The 23,919-nt window shown below is 31.1% G+C and overlaps 3 protein-coding genes across 3 annotated transcripts; 1 reads left to right on the top strand and 2 right to left on the bottom strand.

The window, feature by feature from the left end:
- Positions 1–1,420: 1,420 nt before the first annotated feature.
- Positions 1,421–7,208, bottom strand: LOC137930158 (F-box only protein 21-like). The gene is made up of 10 exons (XM_068773300.1): positions 6,855–7,208; positions 6,539–6,670; positions 4,920–5,066; positions 4,656–4,842; positions 4,406–4,576; positions 3,469–3,773; positions 2,869–3,007; positions 2,708–2,797; positions 2,369–2,594; positions 1,421–1,734 (listed from the first exon to the last, which is right to left on the bottom strand). The coding sequence occupies exons 1-10, from the start codon at positions 7,016–7,018 to the stop codon at positions 1,559–1,561; spliced, it is 1,737 nt and encodes a 578-aa protein (XP_068629401.1). The 5' UTR covers positions 7,019–7,208; the 3' UTR covers positions 1,421–1,558.
- Positions 7,209–8,680: 1,472 nt separating this feature from the next.
- On the top strand, positions 8,681–12,079 carry LOC137930622 (uncharacterized). The gene is made up of 5 exons (XM_068773920.1): positions 8,681–8,755; positions 8,829–8,964; positions 9,293–9,378; positions 10,338–10,494; positions 11,668–12,079. The coding sequence occupies exons 1-5, from the start codon at positions 8,681–8,683 to the stop codon at positions 11,889–11,891; spliced, it is 678 nt and encodes a 225-aa protein (XP_068630021.1). The 3' UTR covers positions 11,892–12,079.
- Positions 12,080–17,149: 5,070 nt separating this feature from the next.
- On the bottom strand, positions 17,150–23,307 carry Hyccin (PI4KA lipid kinase complex subunit hyccin). The gene is made up of 8 exons (XM_068773599.1): positions 23,236–23,307; positions 22,207–22,413; positions 21,705–21,870; positions 21,238–21,332; positions 20,088–20,305; positions 19,772–20,013; positions 19,578–19,694; positions 17,150–18,024 (listed from the first exon to the last, which is right to left on the bottom strand). Exons 2-8 carry the CDS (start codon positions 22,393–22,395, stop codon positions 17,558–17,560), a joined length of 1,494 nt encoding a protein of 497 aa, XP_068629700.1. The 5' UTR covers positions 22,396–22,413; positions 23,236–23,307; the 3' UTR covers positions 17,150–17,557.
- Between the last annotated feature and the right edge of the window lie 612 nt (positions 23,308–23,919).

The raw sequence follows: 23,919 nt of genomic DNA, 5'->3' as shown, positions 1-23,919 counted from the left end.
CAACAAGCGGCCCGTTAAACATGGTTATGCAACTCACCATACATCAAAAATTGAATATATTTTATCGCCTTCGCCTCATCATTATAATATGTTTATTGTTATAAAATTATATTATAAGGTACATGATAAAACGTAAGAATTAATTTATTACAACACCGATTAAAACTGAGCGATGCACAATTAAAAAGTTGCATGCGTGTTTTATCATTAAAATCTTCAAGTATATTCGATTTTCTATTCTTATCGTGTTTATGTTATTTGTATTAAAATTTCTTATAATAATGTTTATTAAAAATAAAGTTATGTAAATTATTAATAAGTGTAACGTATGTGCGGCTTGCCAAAACATTTAAAATTTAAATAGGCCTGTTGATTAAATAGGTTGCTCACCCATTCTTTATATACATCTGCATCTAGATAATTTTGTAATGTAAGTTAAGCTTACATCGAAAGATGTCAGCCTGACTAATAATACTTAACTGACTTACTTAAGCAAAATGCGTTAGTCAGTGTGGTCAAGAGAATAACCACTACAACATTAGTAGTAAAATGAAAATGCTACAGTAATCAAAATATAAATATCTCTGTTAAAATCAATACCACTACTATGGATGTCTAAAAACTTTTACGCTGTAAAAACCTGCATATACCAGTTCATAGCGCCAAGCATAGCTGCGAATGTTGTCTACATTTATCCAAGTATACTCTGACAAGACAGGCATCACTATTGACAATAGGCATTTAATATTTGACCAATTCATATTTAAAAAAGTGATATTATATATAAAGTATACCATACATTTTCATAGTTTTCTTGAAAAAGCCGCTTTAATTTTAGTTTGTACTTGCTTTTCGGAGCGAGAGTTCCGAATACGCTTTACATTTTTCTCTAACTTTTCCGACACCTTATCCGTGCTTAAACTAAAAATATATATTTTTAACGATCAGTCCCGGAAATTTATAATATTTAATAGATTTTAAATTTTATTCATCATAGTTTTTTTTTACGCTTTGCGAACTTTTTGCGTCATTTTGATATAAAAGTAAATTCTTTTTAAAAGCTCGGAATTTGAAACGGGACTGACCAATGACGATATATTTTATTCAATAAGAAATATCTATAGAATAGACAGACAATTGATTTTCGTAAACGTAATCATTCATTAACATTGGTTTAAAAGTTATATATTAATTTGCTTTTTTTCTAGAAGTATTCTTTCAGAAACCCCAGGAAGCATAACAAGAGTTTAACAACTGATTATTTATAACATAAATTTAAGTAATTTTTGCTTTGATTAACCTTTCGGAAACTGGTTAACAGTCTCAATTTAAATAAAAATAAATATGATGTTGCCTAGATTGCCAAGCAGTGTAAGAAATAAATGTTTTAGGGTTGTAAATAAAAGAACTCTTTTCGTAAGATAATATTTTATTGCACAATGTAATAGTTACATGATTTCATTTTTTTAAATACATTTAAAACTACCCGTGACCACAGGTTTTCTAAATATTGAACTGTATTATGTCTAAGTGACATCGTTTTACCAAATAAGTAGTTTTACATATTCCGATAACGTTGCCTGAATACCTCAACGATTGGGCCTTCTTCGGGATACTCCAGTTTTTTTTCATCGTTTAATACATAGGAGAAACCATCGAAGTGAGTAAACTCTTTAGCGATTAACTCTTCCAAATGGTACAGCCGGCTTGGGTTTGTTACGGCTAATAAATGTTCTGAAAAATATTGTCTTGTAATGTGTTCTTATATTTAAATGGTTAAAAACAATACATAAATTTAGTCACAAATAAAAAAAATTGTATAATATTTAAGATATAGTATCCCAATGGTAGGTTTCACGGCGATGTTAAATTTTACGAATCAAAGAGGAGATTAAGGATAAAAACGATGATAACCTTCCATGAAGAAATATTAACTTAAATGTCTCTATTCACCGTAAGATGTTTGTATTGAAATTTTGAAATGAACAAAGATAAATAAATGTCTTTGTTCATTTCCCATTTATTTCTTTGTTCATAGCTTTCTCATAATGTAGTTTGATTTAAAAACACAGTCAGTCTGATTGTGTAGATATGGATTTCAAAAAGTAAAATTCGTGCACCCTATGGCTGCTCTTATGTAGCGAGATGAAAGGTAATCCTGTAAGCTCAATACAAACAAATTACCAAACATTAGGACGTAATATGTCCATAAACAAGGTGGACAGAAGACCTTGTTAAGCCGCAAGACATTCGATGCAAGCTGCTTCCCACTGGTCTTATAGGAAACCTATATGAAACGTTCACGTCCAGCAGTGACTACAGCTGAAATGATGATGAATCGTACATTGGTTATTATTAGTGTTCTTACCCTGGGCAATGTACCGCTCCGATTGATCAACAGCGACAACGTGATAGTACGGCTGAGAGTGGCCATAGTCCAGGCCATCCGCGCGTATAGTGGAGAGCCAGTCCGTGCCGCAAGTGAGGTCCCATCCGCGGACCAAACACACGTACTTGTTTTGTTTGTGGCAACATATCATACCTACTGCGTACAACACGCTACTGTGGTGCTTCTTTACTTCTGATATTTTTACCTGAATTATGCGTAATTCGCAAGTTTCAAAAAGATGATAAAAAATAATAGGATTTCTTATAATGTCACAGATATCTATTTGGATTTAAGTGAATGATTTGAGACAGTACTCACGGCTTTGTTTGTATGTTTCGTAAAAAAGCAGCGAGTGTTTGCATTTAAACAAAGAAGTGAAAAAATCAATCGCAGCTCTTTTTCCGTTAGCTGAAAATAACGCATGTCCAGTATAATATACAATGAAAATTAAAATTTACAATGTATGTCCATATACTTACATGTTTGAGGTTGAGATCTGTATTTAAAGCCATTAAATCAAAATGCCGCGATAGATATTGGTAGAAGTGGTCGTATGGACTAGGTACGATATAATTCCCACCCAGAAATCCTAACAGATCAGATGCGTTTGTTGTAGTCCTAAAATTATTTGAAATACTATAGAACCTTCTTGAACCGCTTATTACATATTATAAACCAAAATCATTATAATATAAAGCAATTTTCGGAGTTATGTCGTGTACAAGTTTTTAGTGTGATTGTGTGAATATCATAATTCATTCTCCATTTTCACTTGTCGTCGCGGAAGAAAGCCTTAGTGACATTATCTATTTAAAGACAAAATCACAGCTTCATATTTTCATGATTAGAATGAATCCAGCAAGATGGGCTGTGTCATTTTATTGTTTAGTTTTTCATAACAGATTTTTTACCAAAGTAAACTAAGGCCCTTTTTCTCTCTGAGGGGACCTATGATTGCATTACTAAGTATTACTTAGAAACATTTTATGAAGTTTTAAAAAACATTTTAAATTTTTAATGGCATAACAATAGCACAGCTGATGTGAAGAGATATTAATGTTTATGAATTTATTATTTACCAGCTTTTTATAGCGCCCATACTCTTAACGTAGGAAGTGTAGAGACTTTGCAAGAGAGAATCTGCGTTGTACTTATACTGAGCCATGTTATTGTGCGCAAATGGACAGCGTCGTATTGGCTCTAGCTCCCCGGAGTTTATGTTTATAGTGAAAACTTGAGGGCTTCTTGGATTGTCATTGCATCGCCACTCCAGAAACAAATGGTTGGAGAACACGAGCAGCTCGCATTTTGCACCGCAACGCAAAGCCACCGCTCGGAACATGGCATAGATGACGGTTTGGTGGCCGAAATTGTTATTCCACACCTGCAAGACGTAAAAAAAGTTTATTCTATAATCTTAATACATTGCTTTTTTAAGAAATTCAAGATCAATAATTCCTTCCAAGATCAAGATTTCTTTGTACCGAACCCATATACCAAGAGTTATCGAGCTTTTCTCTAGGCAGAATCAGAGCTTTAATTAACTTTGTTTTTATAAAAGATACTGGTCAGGATGGCCTCGATGTTTTTTTTATATTTGAAATGCAACAATTTACCACAAAAACTATAATTTTTTAAATTATGTAACACTTCAATAAAGTTTCATCATCATCATGGCAGCCGATAGATGCCCACTCCATGACATAGGCCTCCTATAAAGATCTTAAATAATAAGGTATTGCGCTGGCTGTACGCAGCGACAACTATGTCATCAAGCCACCCACGCCGCGGATCGTTTATAATAATGTTATTCTAAATACCAAATATATTTGGTCATACACGATAAAGAATGTTTTCTTAACGTTTTTGATTTTTTTACTCTAAATATTAGATACACTTTAGATTTTATTACAGACAAATATTTAGAGATATAACAAATGAGTTTTTCTTCATAGAAATATATAACAAGAAAAATTATACAGAATTTTAAATATAATAAAAAATAATTCTGAATACCTTTCTTATATCAAGAGTTTCTAAGTTTGCTACGAGAGTTACAATCATACGTCGTTGCTGGAAGATAACTTGAGAAATTGCTGCGAAAATTTGTTTTGGAGTGAACTCATTTTCTTGGTTAGGATAAGTTTCACGCAATAGCGCTTTAACCATATTCGTCATTTCCTGTAACTGAAACGGAATTCAATCATCCATGAAACCTTTAAAATTACAATGAATTTTCATGAGACCAAATGAGTTAAATGCTAACTATATCTTCAATATCCTCTGTAGAGTACAAGCTGCCCGCGTCGACCCATTGCAAGAAGAAGATGACGACAGCTTCAGGGACTATCTCACGAGTCATCTGATCTTTTACCCATTTCACAGCAAGATAGCAATGCATTAGGTAACGAAGCACTGTTTTTGCATAATGCATTTCAGTTAATGTATACGGCCTGCAAATGAAGACTTTCAGATAACTCGTTTTCATAACACAAGTAAGCCTGATACTACTGTGTTGTGTTTTACTTACTTTTTGCTGCAGAATTGATCCATGAGTTCACTACTCTTTACTATTAGCTCTTGTAGTATGTATATGGTATAATAGTAGGTAACATTACTCATGGATGCAATAGAAAAGAAATTGCTCACATCTTTTAATGTGAATTCCTCAATTTTCCTACAATGTAAAGTATCTTTTAACCTCACATACACACAATAAGACATACTACAGCTATTTAAGGTAGTGAGAAAAATTAAAACATTAAGTTTTTAAAAGCTTCCAAGCTATGTGTTATAGATAAGCAATGTAGGTAAATAAAAGAGGTTCAAAACTTTATGCTATCCATACATCTAATTTTCTTAACCTTTAACAGACATAGGACAAGTTGAAAATTTTAAATATTGAAGGGTCATATGTAATAGAAATTCACACCAAAAAATCACTAATGAAACTCCTGCCTTTCTCTCCTTGGAGAGATAAAGTTATCCTTAAAAATTAAAAATATAATTAGTCTTAGTAATAATAACGAGATTCCCTTGCTTTAAAAACACATTCTTACTGTCTGTAATAAAAGTGTTGAAAATAAAACCAAAATATCCTTCACCATTTTTAACATGTTAGTTTCACTATGTTAATGACGATGGAACAAAATAATCATATTTATTCCTTGATTTTCTTAACATATGAAGGTAAAATCCTCTATGTATTCCAATGTTTTTCTTATTCTTCAAAGTCTCCTTACATTGCTGTTATTTTGTCTCATTATTTTTCTATACCCTCAATCCAGGGATTCATGTGAGGTAATCAGCTATTTTCCTTAAGCCTTAAGCATTAAAAATAATGAAGTAACCTAAAAATGAAGGGCTGGTGCATTTTAACCAGCAAAAAGTGGATCGGGCAACTGCTGCTAGCTTCTTGGTATTTCTTTCTATTAACAACTTATAGCAAAGTAAGCCATGTCCTTATCAACAATTGTAATTATATTTCTCAGCGCTGATCTTTATTATTTCAAGCCCTATGACCCATGATAAGTGGACAATGACATTATGGTGAAAAATATAGCATATCCAAGAAAACAACAGTGTTAACATTAATCTTCATTGGTTTGTCAACATGTATCATTTGGCTCTTTTATACAATAAAGGACAGTAAACAATGAAATTTGTAAATAATGTCTTTTTAGTAATATTAACTTGAATTATTACAAGACCATCATAGGATTTTTGTTATATTTGATCACACAAACAATTTGCATAAAATAAAAAACATTTTTGAAATGTCTCACATCCAGGACCGAAACTCTTCACAAAGTTATGTCAAATTTTGTATATACCAAAATGTAGTGCAAGATAAGGAGAGTTTGTTAACAATACATTATTTTCATTAGTATTAAAAGTTTTACAGTATCAATTTTGTTTCTCGAATGTTAAAATAGGTCACCTAGCTTACCCTTTTAATCTTTCCATAATTATTTAAAATATCATATTTTGGACATGTTCTTATCATTTAAACTATTGACTTAGTAATTAACTAGGAATTAACTTTTACACCATTTTAAACTTATTATGCTATGCTACTATTTTCAATAGAGAATGCTTATTTTTAAATTTCATCTTAACACTTACTCTAATTCATTATAAATCACTTACCAGTAGTGTTTAGGAGACATGTTTATTAATTCTTTAAAAACAATATGTTTATGATTCATGAAGTTTTTTAAGTCATTTAGCATGCCACCTCCACTACCATATTTCTCAGCCACTTTATAGATGTTTGGTAATCTGTAACATTTGTTACATTAGAAATTTGCAACAAATAAATGAAATCTAATGAATTCTTAATGAATGCACTAGATCTCTATTTCATCTTTTCAAGTTTTAGGAGTTGATCATAAATTTCAAAGGGAGCATTAACTATTAATATTTATTAGTTTCATTCAGATTGATTAAAAGCAAAGTAACTTACGCGCATTTAAATTTATTTTTCCAGAAGCTCATATTGTTATTGATCACTTCATTATAATGTTTACATGTTAAACCAAAATTTGCAATTTCATTAAAATTATTATGTTTTAGTATTATAAATATGACTTCATCGGGTAAACAGCGTATTGATATCTTGGGATCCATTATGTTTGTTATACTTATCAACTTCCTCAAATTAAATAAATTTTAATTCTTTGAGGCAAATATTAAAGTGGCATATAACTATTGCGAAAATCTAATAACATAATATTTAAAAAGTTAACATTTTCACTTAAATATACAAATATAATGCTTAGACATTTTTCAACCAAGAAGTCAAAGAGAATAGTTTTCTGCAATTTCTAGAGAACTTAGGGGTTTATATAAAATCGATTCTAGCTTATTGTTTTAATTTTTTCAGATTGGGCAAAAGTTCTACGTTTCGAGCCATTACAACACAGTTTATCGAAAATTGTATTCACCTGTTTAAAAAACTATTTTTATTTATATTACCATAAAAAATAAATGTTACTTACTAATTTTCTTAATTTTACTCCTTACGTAAGTTGTCATATAGATCTATATATCTTGTGTTTTTGGCACCTGCACAATTTGTAATGAGCATTAAATTAACATTTTATATTCCAAATAGTAAAATAACCGAAACATTGTAGAATTTATGTTTAAGCTGTTGTACGATTTGAAATGAGAAACGAAAACTTGTAATATGTTAAGCTGTACATGTAGACAGGCTCTTCATTGTTTTGTTAATCGTTAAAAGCTCTGCGTTTTTCCCCATATGAAATATTACTATTTCGTCTTTTGGTAGGTGTGTGTGGTTTTCTAATCGACTAGCCAATCAATTGCAAGCTATAGCACGAAAATAATTTGAAAGGACCTTTTGGTCACCATAAAGTGTGAACCTTGGCGGTGTTTATAAATACATATAATTAGAGGGTACAAGACGTGTCTCGATTTTAGGAAGGGCGACGAAGACGCTTTAATATTTTTCTCAAATGGTTCTGAATAACCTGTAGACTGTGACTGGTACACCGTGGAGCATGTGCGAAGTTCAGGCACGGTTCATGTACGTTATTTATTGTCGGGTGAAATTACAGTTTCAAGAGTACTATAACATTGATAAAAATAAGAAAATCAATGTTGCTGTCAAAGATAATTTCGATGCGACCGGGCGACAGTTCACCGGTGAGATGGCACTACGGTTGGAGTTCTCTTATGGGATAAGATTGCCTCGATTTTAAGCGTTTTCAGTTACAGCATTTTAAAGCTATGGTTGGGGATTTGACGCTTCGATCTATGGTGTCGCTTATAGATCTATTTAAGTAATATTATGCTTGGTGTATGCAAATGTCGGCGGTATTGAGGCTAACTCTACACCTCTTTTGTATAGAATGTCGTTTGTGCAGAATTTACATATTAGCTATCCTAATAACTCTTTACAAATCTTAAATGGCCGCTAATTTTTCTATAAGCATTATTAATTAAATAACAGCAATTGATATTTTAGTAAAAATATGTAACAGTTTTTAACTGAGAAAAAGAATTTGATATAACTCCAGTTTACATTTTATGTATTGAATTATCATGTATCACATATTCAATAAATGAAAATCAATACGCGGTAAAAGCGCTTAAAGCAATTAACTTTGATAGCTATTTTACGTGATAACAATCAAGTAATATACCATAACGCAACATTAACTTCTCGTGTAATATATGTATATATATATATACATGTAATAGTTTACGTCTAACTACACAACAATAGACTCATGTACATTTTTCTCTACTACTTGTAATACTTTAATGGCTCTAGTATACAGCTGCTGTTTTTGGTTTTCTCTTAGATTAGGTGGAATTTTAATAGGATTTTTATCCATGGTACGTTGAATCATGTTGAATCATGTGAATCATTTTTTATTGTTAAATAATTGTATTGATATCTATATTTCAGATACAAGGATTCATTATTTTAATTCTTTGTTGCATTGGATATTCTGATCAAATTGTAATACAAGAAAGAATAGCTATCTGGAGAAGCAATTTAAATCTGAAATATATGCAGGATATTTTCGACGCTTTACAAACAGGTTAAAAGTTTACTTCTTTCGTAATAACGTAGCGTGTTAATTTATTATTTGTTTTAAAATAAAGTCTTTCCATATCGACGTGGATGAGTTTTTATCTAATTAGTAAAATAATATTACTATGTCCCAAATAAAGGGTTATTTAGATAATTAAACTAGACGTTTTTTAATAGATAATTAGTTTTCTTGTCAAATATAAAATTGGATGAAATACGACTTAATTATCGAATGTACAAACGGCTGAAAATTTATATTTTACTGTCATCTAAAAATGTGTAATCATAATCTAATCTAAGAATCATCAAAGCTAAATATTTATTTTGATTTATAGATCCAGAAAAAAGTCTTGTTTGTACCATAGTGTTAACATGCACATACATCCTTTTGTGTCTGTTGTATATCTACGGATCTTACAAGGTATGTAACTATAGTACATTGTTATATTTAAGTTGTGTTGAAACGTGGTTTCTCACTCTGAGCCTCAATGGCAACCTAACAGTCACCCAATGGGCCATGGAGAGGATTATGCAAGGGATTTCTCTTCGAGATCGAACCAGTAATGAGGAAGTCCCTACAGTTTATACGGACGAGAGTAGCTGACCTAACTTGGCGAATTAGAAAGTTGTAGTGGCAGTGTGTAGGTTACACAGTGCAAAATCGATGACTGATAGGGCCTTAAAGATCTAGAGTAAAAACTATGGACCGCCAAGCGCAGCATAGTGAACCTACAAGGTTGACAGATGTACTTGTTAAGGTCTTCGGTAGATGCTGAATATCGGTCACTTCCACTTATAATATATAGTAGTCACGTAGCATTTATCTTATTTTCTGTTCATTCATTATACTATAGGGACAATCTCTCAATACAAACTATTTGAAGACCACCCTATTCTTGACATAAACTATTATTATTTTACTTTACAAAATTTATTTCTGTATATTATTTTATATTGTAGCTATACTTCTAGCTGTTGTATAACTTCCGCTTTGTTTATCTAGCTGATGTTATAATACAATTATTGAACATAAGTTTTTAATTTGCGTATCACAAAAGATAATATTTTTAATCTTTTCATATGTCAAAAGAAAATTTCCTTTCTTCGGTTAAAATAAAAGCTACGAGCAGAGGCTATAGTAAGACTTTCCTAAGGACCTAAGTAAGTGTAGTAAAGCTGTTGATTTGAAGGTCCTTGTAAAATTATGCTTCTTATGCTCATGAAAAGCGGTATCACTCCTAAACAGGAGAAGGCCCTGCTCGTCTTTGTTATTTTAAATCCTATAATAAGCTAAATAATTGTTGTGTATGTTAAGGTCCTGGACATAATCTTATATGTTATGTGGCGAGTTGTCAAGATATTATAGATTATAAATTACAGTGCAATAACATATTTATGATGGCCTACATCGTGGTTGAGCTGGTTCGTCTTGTTTTGCTGTCCCTGTTGGTGACCATGTTACTGCTGACGTTGAAACAAAACACAATGGATCTTGGTCTACTTATTGGAGCAAGTGTGATCGGAGGTTTTATTTTAAGTAAGGCTTTTATACATTCGAAAAAGGTAAAAAGAGTATATTTACAGGTACCTCGTACTACTTACAACACTTCATTTCTTAATTTCTTCACATGAGTAGTTTTAGACGTAGAGTGGTCTCACGATGATGTTGCAATTTAAAAAGCACGGAATACCAGTTACCATCGAATGTTTTATTTATTTATTTTAACTTCACAAGCGACAGTCACAAAAATATAGTCATCTGTTACAAAATATAACATAAAACCAAGGAAATAACTCGCAAGAAACAATACTTTATTTAATTTGTTTTCCTTACTGACTTGTATCCTCACACTGCGAAGTCACCTAAGAGACCTACCAAGCATTTCGATTCAACGTTTCTGATCCGCATAGTTCGAGTATGATCGATTTGTTGGTTTTCTCATTTCCCGAGAATTATAACTTTGGTCTCTTCGTGGTCAGTGTGAATAGGTACTTACTGATTCTGCGTGCTACATCTTCGATCACATCGCTTCCCGTCGAGTGAGTCGGTTACCAAACGTGGATAAGTGTATACGGCTTTGATACAATTTCGTCATAAATATTATAATAACATCAATACGGCAATAAAAAGCATGAGAAGTATAGTTTCAAATTATCTTATGAAATGCAATTACAATTAATAATAAAATCTACACAGTGTTTGAAACTCGGAGTTAAAAATACGTATTAAAATAAAATTTATTAAAAATGATTAACTATATCGATTTTCTTAAGATTAAAGAAACCGTTGAAGAATAGTTCATAGAATTACTGCTGATATTCTCAATCTCACATCCTCTAATCACTCTCCTATGCTGAAAGACATGTTTCTACTTTTTTAACTCTTGACCTAGTAGTCAAGTTTCTACTTGTTGGATGGTTCCAACAAGTAGAAATTTTAAGTAATAATAATTTTCAAATAATAAAGTTCAAATTGTTTAAGTGAAACACAATAATAGGTGATGAATGAAAAATGATTATAACATTTTACTTAAAAAAGTTCTATTAGATGCTATCGTAAATGATCCATTATATCTAGAAAAATTCATTCATAAAAAATCAAATACAAACACAAGTAGTTTCTATTAAAATGTTTCAGTTGCATTGGTTCAAGCTGATAAATCCTTGTAACCAAATGAATAAATTTTGACGTATATTTTAAATATTTCAGTGGGCATGTTTTACATGTGGATTTGCGCAGCAAATTTGCCAATACTTATAAATGAAAAAGAACGCGATGAGCAAGCAGCAACTATTATGCGCCTGGGACAACTTTTGCAAGCTAACAAGCCTACTCCGACTATTGTGGGCTTCGATAATTCTCTTTGGTCTAATTGTACCGTGTATCGAAACACGGATAAAATATTTGCCGTTTCAAGGGCAAATTACAGGTAATATAAATAATAAATGCAACGGTGTCACGCTGGTGAACCGGCAGCTATAGAATTAAAACAATTTATTTTAATAATTTATGTGAAAAATAATAGAAGCATAAAAATTACATTTTAAATGAAGTCAGTGAACTTATCAATTAAAGTAAATCGATGTTTCTGTATAGACAAGTTTCCTTACAACGCATTTGACTCGGCAATTCCCTTTTAGATTTCTTTAAATTATATTGTATAAATAAACATAATTGTCATGACTAGGTTTTTTATTGTATTGGTAGTTGCCTTATTGGCATTCATAGATTCCGCAGCTGTGAATGGACAGACCGCAGGCGCTTAGCCTAAACCAGAGTTCCCCAAACTTTTTTGTGTCGTAGACCCCTTGTCATGTCATGTTTTTCTGTGTTGGGTAGACCCCCTACCAGTGGCGTACCTAGGGGGGGGCGGTGGGTGCGGTCCGCACCGGGCGGCACTTACCTTGGGGCGGCATTTTTTAAATTTACTTATAGTTGTAAAAAGCAACTTATTCATTTTATATTTTTTCTTTCTTGAATAATAAATTATTATTATGATTATTAGAAGAAGAAAATAGTAAAACAAGATCAGATGCTGGAATATTACTCAATTCTATGTAATCTTTTTCTTTTCTATGTTACCTTCATTTATGGGAACCCGTCCTTTTGGAAATTAAGGACGCTCAAAAATACCTGCAAGTAAAAGGGTTAAATGTCCACCAATGCCATATAAAACTAAATTCTTTACAAACACATTTCATGGAACAAAGAGATACGCTAGTACAAAACGCTGCCAAATAGCAGCCAAAATAATTTGTGAAGAGTTAGAGATATCGACTAAGCGTCGAGTTAGAAGGAGAAAAAATATGAGTGGGGAAAATTCGACGTTGGGACGTGGGGCTATCCTTAGAAGAAGAAGTACGAAGAAAAATGTTTTCATCTATGGACAGAATTATAAAGGAATAAAAGAACGCTTCGATCAGTTGCATGGCCTTGTAAGAAAATATTCGTGTATAATACCGTGTAACCTACTAAATGAAGAATTTGAATATCAAATAAATGAATTGATTGACATTGATAAAGAACAGTTCCATATTAAAAGAAAAAGGATCCAGGTTTTTATGGCTGTACCTACACTAAAAAAAGAGGCAAAACATTAGAAAAACGGGGAGAAGGGCCCTCTTGATCTGCTAAAATTTATTCAGCAGTATAGGTTGGAAAATTCTGTTCCCAACATTATAATTTTGTTAAGAATTTTTTTAACAATTTCAATCAGTATCGCTAGTTGCGAAAGAAGCTTCTCAAAATTGAAGTTGATAAAAAATTATCTTCGTTCTACAATGAGTCAATTAAGACTACAAAATCTTGCAATATTGCCAATAGAACAAGAAATTACAAATAATATAAATTTTAAGAGCATTATACACAATTTTTCTTGTATGAAAGCTAGAAGAGTAAATATTTTATAAATATATTTACGAGTGCATACAAATATGTCTAAAAAAATTTACTCTGTGTATTAATTAATATTGATTAAATAACTTATTATATTTATTTATAGATTAATACTTAATATTATATTTACTTATAGATAATTTATTTATGTGTAATTAACACAATTTATTTATTTATTTATAAAAGCCACTATTTGATTGACTTATAATATAAAGGGCGGCAAACTGGAGATCGCCCCGGGCGGCAAAAGTTCTAGGTACGCCACTGCCCCCTACTTACCTGATATTGATTTCCTGTAAATTTCTAACTGTAGTGAAGTTTAGTGTTAAAAACTTAAAGTAAAAATACATGTTAATTTATATATTTATTAAGTAATTGAACATAAATTAAAACTACTCAAAATAAAAAATTGTATCTGTTATGTAAAATATACATAACATTAAATAAACTATAAATAAAATGACATAAGCCACAAGTCAATATTTTTAGTGAGAAGGATGAACATGATGCTTTAATAATAAATTATCAACATTTGGCGTCAATTTTGTAAGGGTTAATCTTAAATCTCCTCGGCTATTATTGTCCAATCTGTTTCTTTTTTTCGTTAGGAGATTGGTAACAGCGCTGAACCCCTTTCCCACTAGGTATGACGATGGAAAGGAAATTAAAAATTTCCTCGCTATATTCCATAATAATACGGGATATGTAATGGGTATGTTGTTTTGCAGCCAGAATTGCTGATATCTGTTTTTATACTGAACCTTAAGTTCTTCGTTTGTACTTAGTTCAGTCAGTTCCTCTTGAATTATGACATTCGTTTCTTCTATGTAACCATATGGATTAATTATCCACGGTGGTATTACTATAGTCAAAATATCCTCAAACCTAGATTCAAAATCTGGATAGAGGGCATTTAAATGTTTAAACGTAAGTTAAAACATCGTCTTCCTAGCAGCTTGTCTGTGACAAATTGGGGAACTGAGAAAATTCGCCCCGTCCAATATTTTGCTTCATTAGTTTAACTCTGGCAAGAAACGCTAATAAGATGGACTTTGTTTTAATTAAATTTAAACTGTCGCCTTGTAATTGCAAATTAACCATATTAAATGTTGCAAACAAATCTGTTAAATAGGCGATGTCTGTTTTCCTCTTCATTAAATTTTCTTTTAAAATTTTATCTTTGGTATCCAGAAATTCTAAAATAGTCTCAAAAAGTGCAAAAAATCTTGTCAAACATAAGCCTTTCGACAGCCAGCGTGCTTCAGTGTGAAGGATTAATTGATGAAAGTGTTCGTCATTTTCTTCACACAACTGCGCAAATTACATACGTATTCAACGCGTTGCTTCGGATTCGGTTTACTGCATCAATGACTAAATGAAGTGATTTATGCAATCTAACACTCAATTGTTTAGCAACTAAATGTTGTCGATGGATGACGCAATGTATTGCTAACACCCCTGACACATTTTGTTTTAAATAGCTTATAAATCCACGATAACGTCGAACCATGGCAGGTGCTCCATCTGTAGCTACTGATATTATATTTGATAAAGGAATTGCTTTTTCAATGAAGTAATCCTTCAAAATATGAAATATTGCTTCACCTTTAGTGTCGATTGTCACCTTTAGTGTTGGTTCTTGCGAAGAGCAGTTCTTCGTAGATTTTTTGATTCATAATAAAACGAACATATGCCAATAATAATGCTGCATTATCAGGTAAAGTTGACTCGTCTAGTTGTATATAGAAATGGGTCGTTTGCAAAAAAATACATAAGAAGCTTTCAATATCAGAACTCATTTCATCAATGCGTCTTTTAACAGTATTGTTGCTTAAGGGAATTCTTTTAATGATATCAGATGCAGGTGTGTGCAAAACAGTTTTTAAAACCTCTTTAACTGGCTGGCAAAATTAACTTCTTTCCGATAGTATGCGGTTTTCCGGATTTAACTATAAGTAACGAGATATTGTAAGACGCCCGCAAACCATCATCATTTCTTTGTGACGTCGAAGCGTACATTCTGTCCAGTGTAGGTCTCTTCTGTAGTTTATCTTTGAGTATTTAAAAGTATTTCAAATCTTTCTCTGTTTTATCAGGGTGGCATCTTCTCAGATGATCTTCCAGTTTAGATGGTTTCATAGCGTCATTGCCCAAAACTTTTGTTGCATAAAAGGCACATAGGCAATTGTTTGTCCGGCAATGATGGAATGAAACTAAATTAAAAATAATCAAATCAAATAATTAACACTGTACTGTCTACATTGCTTTTTAGATTCGGACAAGGCATCAGTCATCTGTGGGCAAAATTAAATTATTTAAATAAGAAAAAATCCAGCAGCTGTGTATTAACAATATATTTTTTTATTTTTCCAAAAACATTCCATAATTCGAACATCTTCTTGCAACAATTAGCTCGAATTACGGAGATTGCACTGTAATTATAATACGATTGCTAAAACTTTCAAAAAATAAACTGTTGAGGAGTACTCGTGTAATTTTGCATGATTGAATATTAAACTACTAATAACTAAAGTCATGATTGGCGTAATTTAAAAGTAAGTAAGATAGATATCTTTGCTATCTACGAGTACAAAACTAAAATTTAATAAAAAATAATGTACTTACTTTTCTCCAGCACTCTCAAACAAAATAACACTGACTCACTATAATTTGTGTAATATACTGTTTATATTTTTAAAAATATTTTCTTAGCACTTTCCCTTTCAAGATTCAGGAAACGAATTTGTCCCACATTCGTATTTATAGAGTGACGAATTGAACAAGTCAGTGCAAGGTAGCGAAGCTGCCTGACTGCGACTTTCAGGCTTTTACAAGTTCAAAATGTATTGCGACCACAAAACGAATACCAACATCCTATAACTTACACAATTTTATAAACATACATAATAATTTTTTACTTCATAGGTACTTTTATAAATAATATAAATGTTTTGATATTATAAGATAGTATGATGTAAGTAAATAGGTACTATCAGTGTGTGTTGAGATCCACTATCGTGGACCCCCATTTTCATTTTATGGAACCCCAAATTTTTTTTCGCTGACGTAGGCCCCCTACAGGTTGTCTTAGACCCCTAGGGGTCGATATAGACCACTTTGGGAATCACTGGCCTAAACCATGTTTCCATAACTTAACTTGAAGGTTCCCTAGAAAACCTCGGCACGAACTGTTATATCATTTTCATTACTAGATTGGGATTTGCATTAATTTATTTATACATTTGCAGCAATAATATCATAAAGGCTGGCGACAGTCGCATGGCGTTTGCAGTGGTGTCACTTGAAGCGCTGTCCATTTTCTTTATGGACCCCGTTTTTGGGGACCTCTAGCTCCACCTCTATTTGTGGGAAGTGGGATTTTATTATCTGTCAAATTTTTCACTTTCTTTGATTATTTTTATTCTCTTCTATCTTTCTGTCTCTTTCATCCAATTATTCTTTCTATTTTTCTCTTCCGCTCTTTAAATCTTTTATCAATCCTCAATCATTGCAGTTACGTCTAATTACTATTTATAATATCACAGCGCTGTTAATTGTGGCAGCGTTCTTTAAGGCGAGTCGCGTGACAAACACGATGGTCATTCTTTCAAAGTGTGCCAGCGTGAAAGACTTGCGGGTTAACAATTGTGCGATTGTACGTCGCTTCTAATATGGCAGGCACGATACTACTTATAATTCTTCAGAATTATGAACCTCCACCGGAAAATATTTAAGATCGTGTATAATCTAGATCACTTATGACGAAAAGAAAAACAAGTGTTTATATAACCCGAATTTAATAATAAGTAATAGGAATGATACACGATGTAGCACGATGTAGCAAATAACATAAATAAAATATTAATATAGTTAATTTAATTTTGCTCTAATGAGGTCAACTTAAGTACCCAAATAAAACACCATAACAAGTATAAACATAATAATACTGGACTATTGACCTAAAATAATTAAGTAAATACACCAACATCAAAAACTCATTAGAGAAGAGGAATAAGCACATTTAAGAATAACCGTAAAGTGAACAGCCTATCGCCGATCTGTGTAAAGATTCCACAGTATAGATAATTATTGATATATAGGTTTTTATTAGTCTTACATTATTTGTCTTTAAAAGCAAAATGTAAAGGTTTTTTAGTAATCGTTTGAAAAAACTTATTTTTTTATACATAAATATGGGAGGTACCTAAACGGAGCTAACTTGCATAGCAGCAAAACGAGATGTTGGCGCATCTATGTCTAAAGAGTCAGTAGTGACTTGAGAACGCGTGTCCGAGTTTTCAGCACTATTCGGTGCTGAGGTCATGGAAAGTTCGTCTTTAAGACTGCTGTTAGCATCAAAAGAATTGTCTAAGGCATTTACTTTTTGCTGCGCATCAACCATGTCTCCAGCACCACTACTTAGCGAGTTCCAAATCCCTTTGGAAGAATCTTTTCCAGAATTTTTTTTCTCATTCGTTAAAATTGTTTTCTCTTTTCCCTCTTTCGCCTTTTTACCCAATACTGGAAAGGAACCGAGTTTTGGTTTTGAATTTCTCACGACTCCACCTCGCTGCATTGTAACAGCATCTGCTTCCGCTTCTTCGATTATTGATGTAAGCATATCCGCCGAATCTACGGGTACTGCTTGACCTGGTTGAATCGGAATGTCATCTGAAAGCAAATTCCATCATGAAAAGATTATATTAGTAATAAGCGGAATCGTTGTTATTTCATGATTATTTTTAATATAATGTTTTTTACTTCCAAATATTAAATAAAATATAGAAGAATAATAGATTATCATTATCATCATAATGCCTCCTTAGTTTATAAGAAATAAAGATATCCTTGAATATTTGGAAATGTTGACTGTTTACGAACTAATGTAAAAGAACTTTTTAGCAAGATGAACACAAGGCAGTTTATTCCGTTTAAAAATATCAATACTAGGTTTAATCTGAACTGATCCTACATAGTTGAATGAGATGTCACATCATGGGAAGTGATTCAGCTCTAAAAACGAACACAACCTGATCATCAAATTTAATTACAGCTTTTTTGGTTTATCGTAGAGAGAATTAATAAACAAAAAGTAAAAATCTTCTTGGTAAACCGCGAAAAAATATAGCCGATAGACGCCTACTGTATGGCATAGGTTTCGTTATATATGCATATCACAAATAAAAAGTAACACGTAATTGAAATCTACGTTTACAGTTTAATATTCACATACTATTTCCTCGAAAAAGTATAATTGACCTAGACATAAATCTGGCTTTAAGAATTCAAGGCATGTATTAAGTTAAATATCTACTTTTAGCCATTCCTACCCGAGTGTATCGATCTTTTTAATTGTATATAACAATTTTCGAATAATTTTTATAAGCATACCTGAAAATAAATAAACAAAAAGATCTATTAACGTTTGATCACAAGTTCACATAAATAACTTTTTCTCTTATTTGTTTACGAAAATTATACAGTTTTTCGATCTGTCACTGAAATACATAAAAATACTGTATCAAAAAGAAATATAACGTCTGTTTTCAAACTTAACAATTTATTATGAGGGAACGGGACAAAAAACTGAATTTTAATTGTAAGTAGTTTAAGTTGTGCATTACTCAGAAAATAATAAATGGTGAATAATAATTTGTGCGATTTTAAGTAACAAAACGTGATTTAGAAAATAAGTACCTTCCAAATATTCTTTTCATAATAAAAATAATAGTTTGTTTTAATTGATTAAAAAAATACAAACGTGATTGTGATTTTAAAATATTTTAATTATATAGCAACATTCAAACACGTAATTTCAGTTAAAGTGCATTTCTAAGAATATTTTTTTTGTGTTATTCGATGGAACAAACAGGTTTAATACATTAAGCGGTTTTGAACAACTTGAACCAACTACTACATGATATTGAAAAGCAAATCAAAATAGTTATGTTTCGAATTCTTAATGCTAGACAGACCTCTATTAAGTACAGTTAATTTTATTTATAAAAACCGTTATTTATCTAAACGTTTTTTTTTTTCGTTTTTTTAAAGTAAAATAATTTAAGTTACAAATGTTGCTAATGTTAATCAGAGAAATAGTATCCAAACAAGTCTAAAAGATGTTTTATATAATAAGAACATTTGTTAATACACCGACACGATTAAGAATTCAGAATGAACAAAAACAGTGAAACTAATTGCTTATTTATATGTTATCTACTTACCTGGCAACTTTTTGGTACGGAATGAGGCATTGGTGATCATGGATTTAGACATTGTGACTGTAGTTGTGGCAGGAGACAACGCCACACTTATACCCATGGGACCATCAAATGGTTGACCTGTACATTAAAATTATTATATTTTCAAATGACCATGTTAAATTCATTAAATCATTTCGGTATTTTCTATTTTATACCTGATGGACTATTCTTGAGTGAGTTTATAACAGCGCTCGTAACTAGCATGACATCAGGAAACAGCTCATATTGCGCTCTTTGGTCTATGTCTTTTACAGCTTGTAATGCTAAAGTATAGAATTCATTAAACATTGCGAAATATGCACCCTCTACCATTTCTAACAAGAAATTGGATGACACTGGTATGCGTGGAGTAGGCTTCGTATTCCCAACTTTCTTATTAAATCCTTGTGTGACAATTCTAGATTAACAAAAATTGTGTTACAATACTTATAATTATTAAAAATAATTGTTATTTTTCGTAAAAGTAAGTACCTAGAAGCAGCAATACAGAAATGTCTGAGTGCCAATTTAGGTAATAAACTCAATTGTCTATTATAAATAAAAAGTAAGGCTGCCATAACTTTCAAACGATTTTGTGCATGAATACTTTCTACTTGAGAAAGTGGACCCCAGCTGACAAGTTTTGTGTTACATTCCTCCCATCTCCGTAAAGCACTTTCAGTTAAAAACTGTGAACCTAAAGATAATGGCTGCAACAAATAATTTTATTACAAGTAGGAATTTAACCAATTTGTTGACTAAATGCTATTTAATTGAGACATGCACGAATTTATTTTGGTATCACAATAAAACAACACAACCAATGAAATGTTGGTAAAAATTTATAACAGAGCAAAATATCAATGTAAGTAAAAGCTTTTATACATCTAACTGGTATTAATATCTTTTTTACAAAGTTTGTGTCTAGTTAGCACTACAGTGTCCTTTTCTGATGCTATATTCATTGTTCTGAATTGAAGGGTGGCTGGCATAGCAAGTGAAATTATAACCGACGAGGTGTAACTATGTATTTTCCGTAAAAAAATATCTAAATGGAATAGATGTGTTGGCAAGACAAAATTCTACAGTTGGCGCTGAAAGTTTTTCAATAACAAAATGATTTTAAAGTTTTGTCAAAAGATTAGTAGATTTACGATTTTTATATTTTTTAAACTAGGGAATTCTAAAAACTCTGTGTCACCAATATAAGCCTTTAATATATAGATACCTAGTTACTTCTGGATATTACCACACTTTCTAAAACACTTAGTTCTTTCAATCTTCATAACTTGTTATTTATTTTAGATGGACTCTTGACCTTATGGAGTTGGTCAATGAATTAATCAATGTAAAATTTAATGACGATGATTATTGGAACATTTTCAGTTATTTTCATGCATCTTTGGAAAAAAAATTTGATTCAAATTTGCATTTATTTGTTGTCATCATTCCACAGATGAATCTGGCCTCTTGCAAGATATGTATGGGGTATATATACCATAATTGCCCTGCCCTGCAGGCGGGTTGGCAATTTTGGTGTGGTAATATATGGTATGCAGAAGACGCTGCGATCCTCTGCATAGCAATCATATACCATTAAATTCTTAAAATTCTAAAATCCTTTATGATTTACAATTATTACCTCATGGTAAATTGATGATTGAGCTAAAGATGGGAGTCTAAAAGAAACAACTTTTGGTTTGCCACTTTCATCTACAACTTCAAAATTATACAGGCCTGAAAAAGCAAAATACACATTAAAATCTAATTTTTATTAATTTAATTAGGTTGCTATAAGTAAATCTCAATTCTCTCCCAACATTACATACAATTCTTAGTTGCCAGTTTGTTCTACCTATAGGAATAGAGCATACTTTCAAATATACATATTCTTAAAGTTAACATACTGTTTTGTGATGGGGAACTAAAAAATCTAAAAGTTGATACCTTATTTAATTCATCATAATTTCCCTACCATAATTATCTATATGATTTACACATCATTTGTATTTAATAGACTAGAGAAAATGGATATATATAAGGCTGTTACTCCAAGAAAGAAAATTTCTTATACAATGTTTGTAAATAAGTGATAAGATAAAACCTTACCTATAAGAAGAGTTTCTACACATCTGCAATTTTTAGTGATACATTGTGCAACAGAACTCAAATAGTTAAATATTAAAGTAGGTACAAATTGCAATGTAAATCTTTGCAACTCAATTTCTTTTGATCTGTAGAAACTGAACAATTGGACACAAACACTTTCTAATATCTGAAAAATAAGCAATTTTTATTAATATCATCAATATTCATCAGAGTCTTAAGACTCATCTAAAACAAGTTATATCCAAAGGTTTTCATTTCAACAATTCAATTACTGAAATAACTTCTCTTAAAATACAACTAATAGGACCAACAGTGCATCAGTAGATATCAAATAAATATTTGAGCTATATTTATTAATATAAATTTTTAATTTAACATTTTATACAATACCTTTTATTTTAAATACGTCTAAAACATTTTTTTTTTGTTATTTTACGAGTAATTTTTGCCAATGAAATGAAAAATGACTTAGTGGATCACAGAAATTAATGTAAAATCTGACCTGTTCATATTCTTGATCCTTATTATTAGATTGTACTTCATCCTTGTTTTCACTATATAATAAATTAAATATTGCTGTTGCAATCTCATGATTATGCTCATGTTCCGCAGCAAAACTTTTTATCTCATTATCTTGCAGTGAAGCATATTCATTCAGCCACTCTGTGATTAAATGCCTCCATTCCGACATTTTGTTATTGTACTAAAACTAATATTTATAAAATTACAGTATTATGTTTTTATAATGTCAAGACAATATCTTATATTGAACCAGTTTGCAGGTTTTGATTATAAACATTTTGACAAGTAAAGGGGTGAAAGTGGTATCATGTACATACTTTGAGATGATTGTAAGAAATAGAGGAAGACAGCTGACTACAGGCATTTTTTCCTATACGCTCCCTGTGTATAGGCTTTACAAAAATTAGTCTAATGCCATGTGAGATGTCCATATGATAGGAATTGGTAAGACAAAATATTTTTTTCTTTTTATTTCACAGATAAGGCAATGGGTACACACCACTTATTCAAAAGTTTTGGCAGCATGTTATACACAGTTTTAGCCATCATTCATTTCTCATCACTATGATTTACAAAAAACATAGTTAATAAAATTTAGAACTTAATTAACAACATGTTCTTCTTATTTTGTTTCTCCAATTGTATTGAAATGAAAATGAAAGCAGTGAAATGGTATTTTCGAATAGGATTTTTTGCAAGGTTTTATCTCAGTTGAGATAGTTAATTCATGTTTTTGAAGGTAGCATTCCTTAACTATGGTAAAATTAGAACTTTTTAAAATTTGAACGATAATTGCAAACTTAAATAATTTAATAAGTTTTGTTGTTAGCGATACATAACATTAAAAAGAAAAGTGAATAATTATTCTCACGGTTTTTATCAAGAACAAGCATTATAGTTCAATAAAACCCGTAGTTTTTAAAGGCTACTTTCCTCATTAAATAAAAAGTTTAATATATAAGTTATAGCCGAGATGTTAAGAGAATTTTTTTAAATTACGTAGACTTACATTTTGTTTATGTGTTATCCTTATTATCAAAACAAGAATTCAATATTGTAATAATTATAATGACATTGACACATAGAAATGGTTAGTCAATACATAGACATGATCAGTCGAAAAATTTTTAAGGACTTTTGCTTATGGAAATATTGCTTCAAACAAAGAATTTACAAGTCTGGTTTAACTTCAAGTAAAGGAGAGAGCTTCTTAAAAAACTTTATAACTTTTATAAATTTTACTTCGAAGCGTATATTACGTTTTTTTTGTAAAAATTGTGTGTAAATATTCTTGCTCTTATTATTGTTTTTTTTTTTAGCAAAAATCGGTTTATGTAATCCACATAGATCAAACCATCATTTAGAAGTTTTTTTCAAATGTTACGCAGCAATGAGCCCGTTGTTATATTAGATAGAGATTTAAGTGTATTGTGATCTAAGATGACCCGTTACGTAGAGGGTAGGAGCATATTTTTAATTTATCGCTATTCATTCAGCAAACGTACTTTGTGGTAGTGCAATATGATATTTATATTTAACAGTTGCAAAGATTTATCTTTAAAAATAGTTCTACTTGTTGACTATTGTTACATTGGTAACTGTAATTGCACTAATCTGTTAATATTCATGTAGATTTCTAAAAATTGTACTGCAATTGAAATTTGTGCAATATGTCCTTTAGCGAGTATTATAA

Source organism: Battus philenor, unplaced genomic scaffold (assembly GCF_028537555.1).
Source record: "Battus philenor isolate CCGP_79_NKW_IND1 unplaced genomic scaffold, ilBatPhil1.0.hap1 SCAF_6, whole genome shotgun sequence".
In the NCBI taxonomy this organism is placed as follows: domain Eukaryota; kingdom Metazoa; phylum Arthropoda; class Insecta; order Lepidoptera; family Papilionidae; genus Battus; species Battus philenor.
The sequence above is the reverse complement of the archived record's forward strand: the minus strand, read 5'-3'. Positions and strand labels throughout refer to the sequence as shown.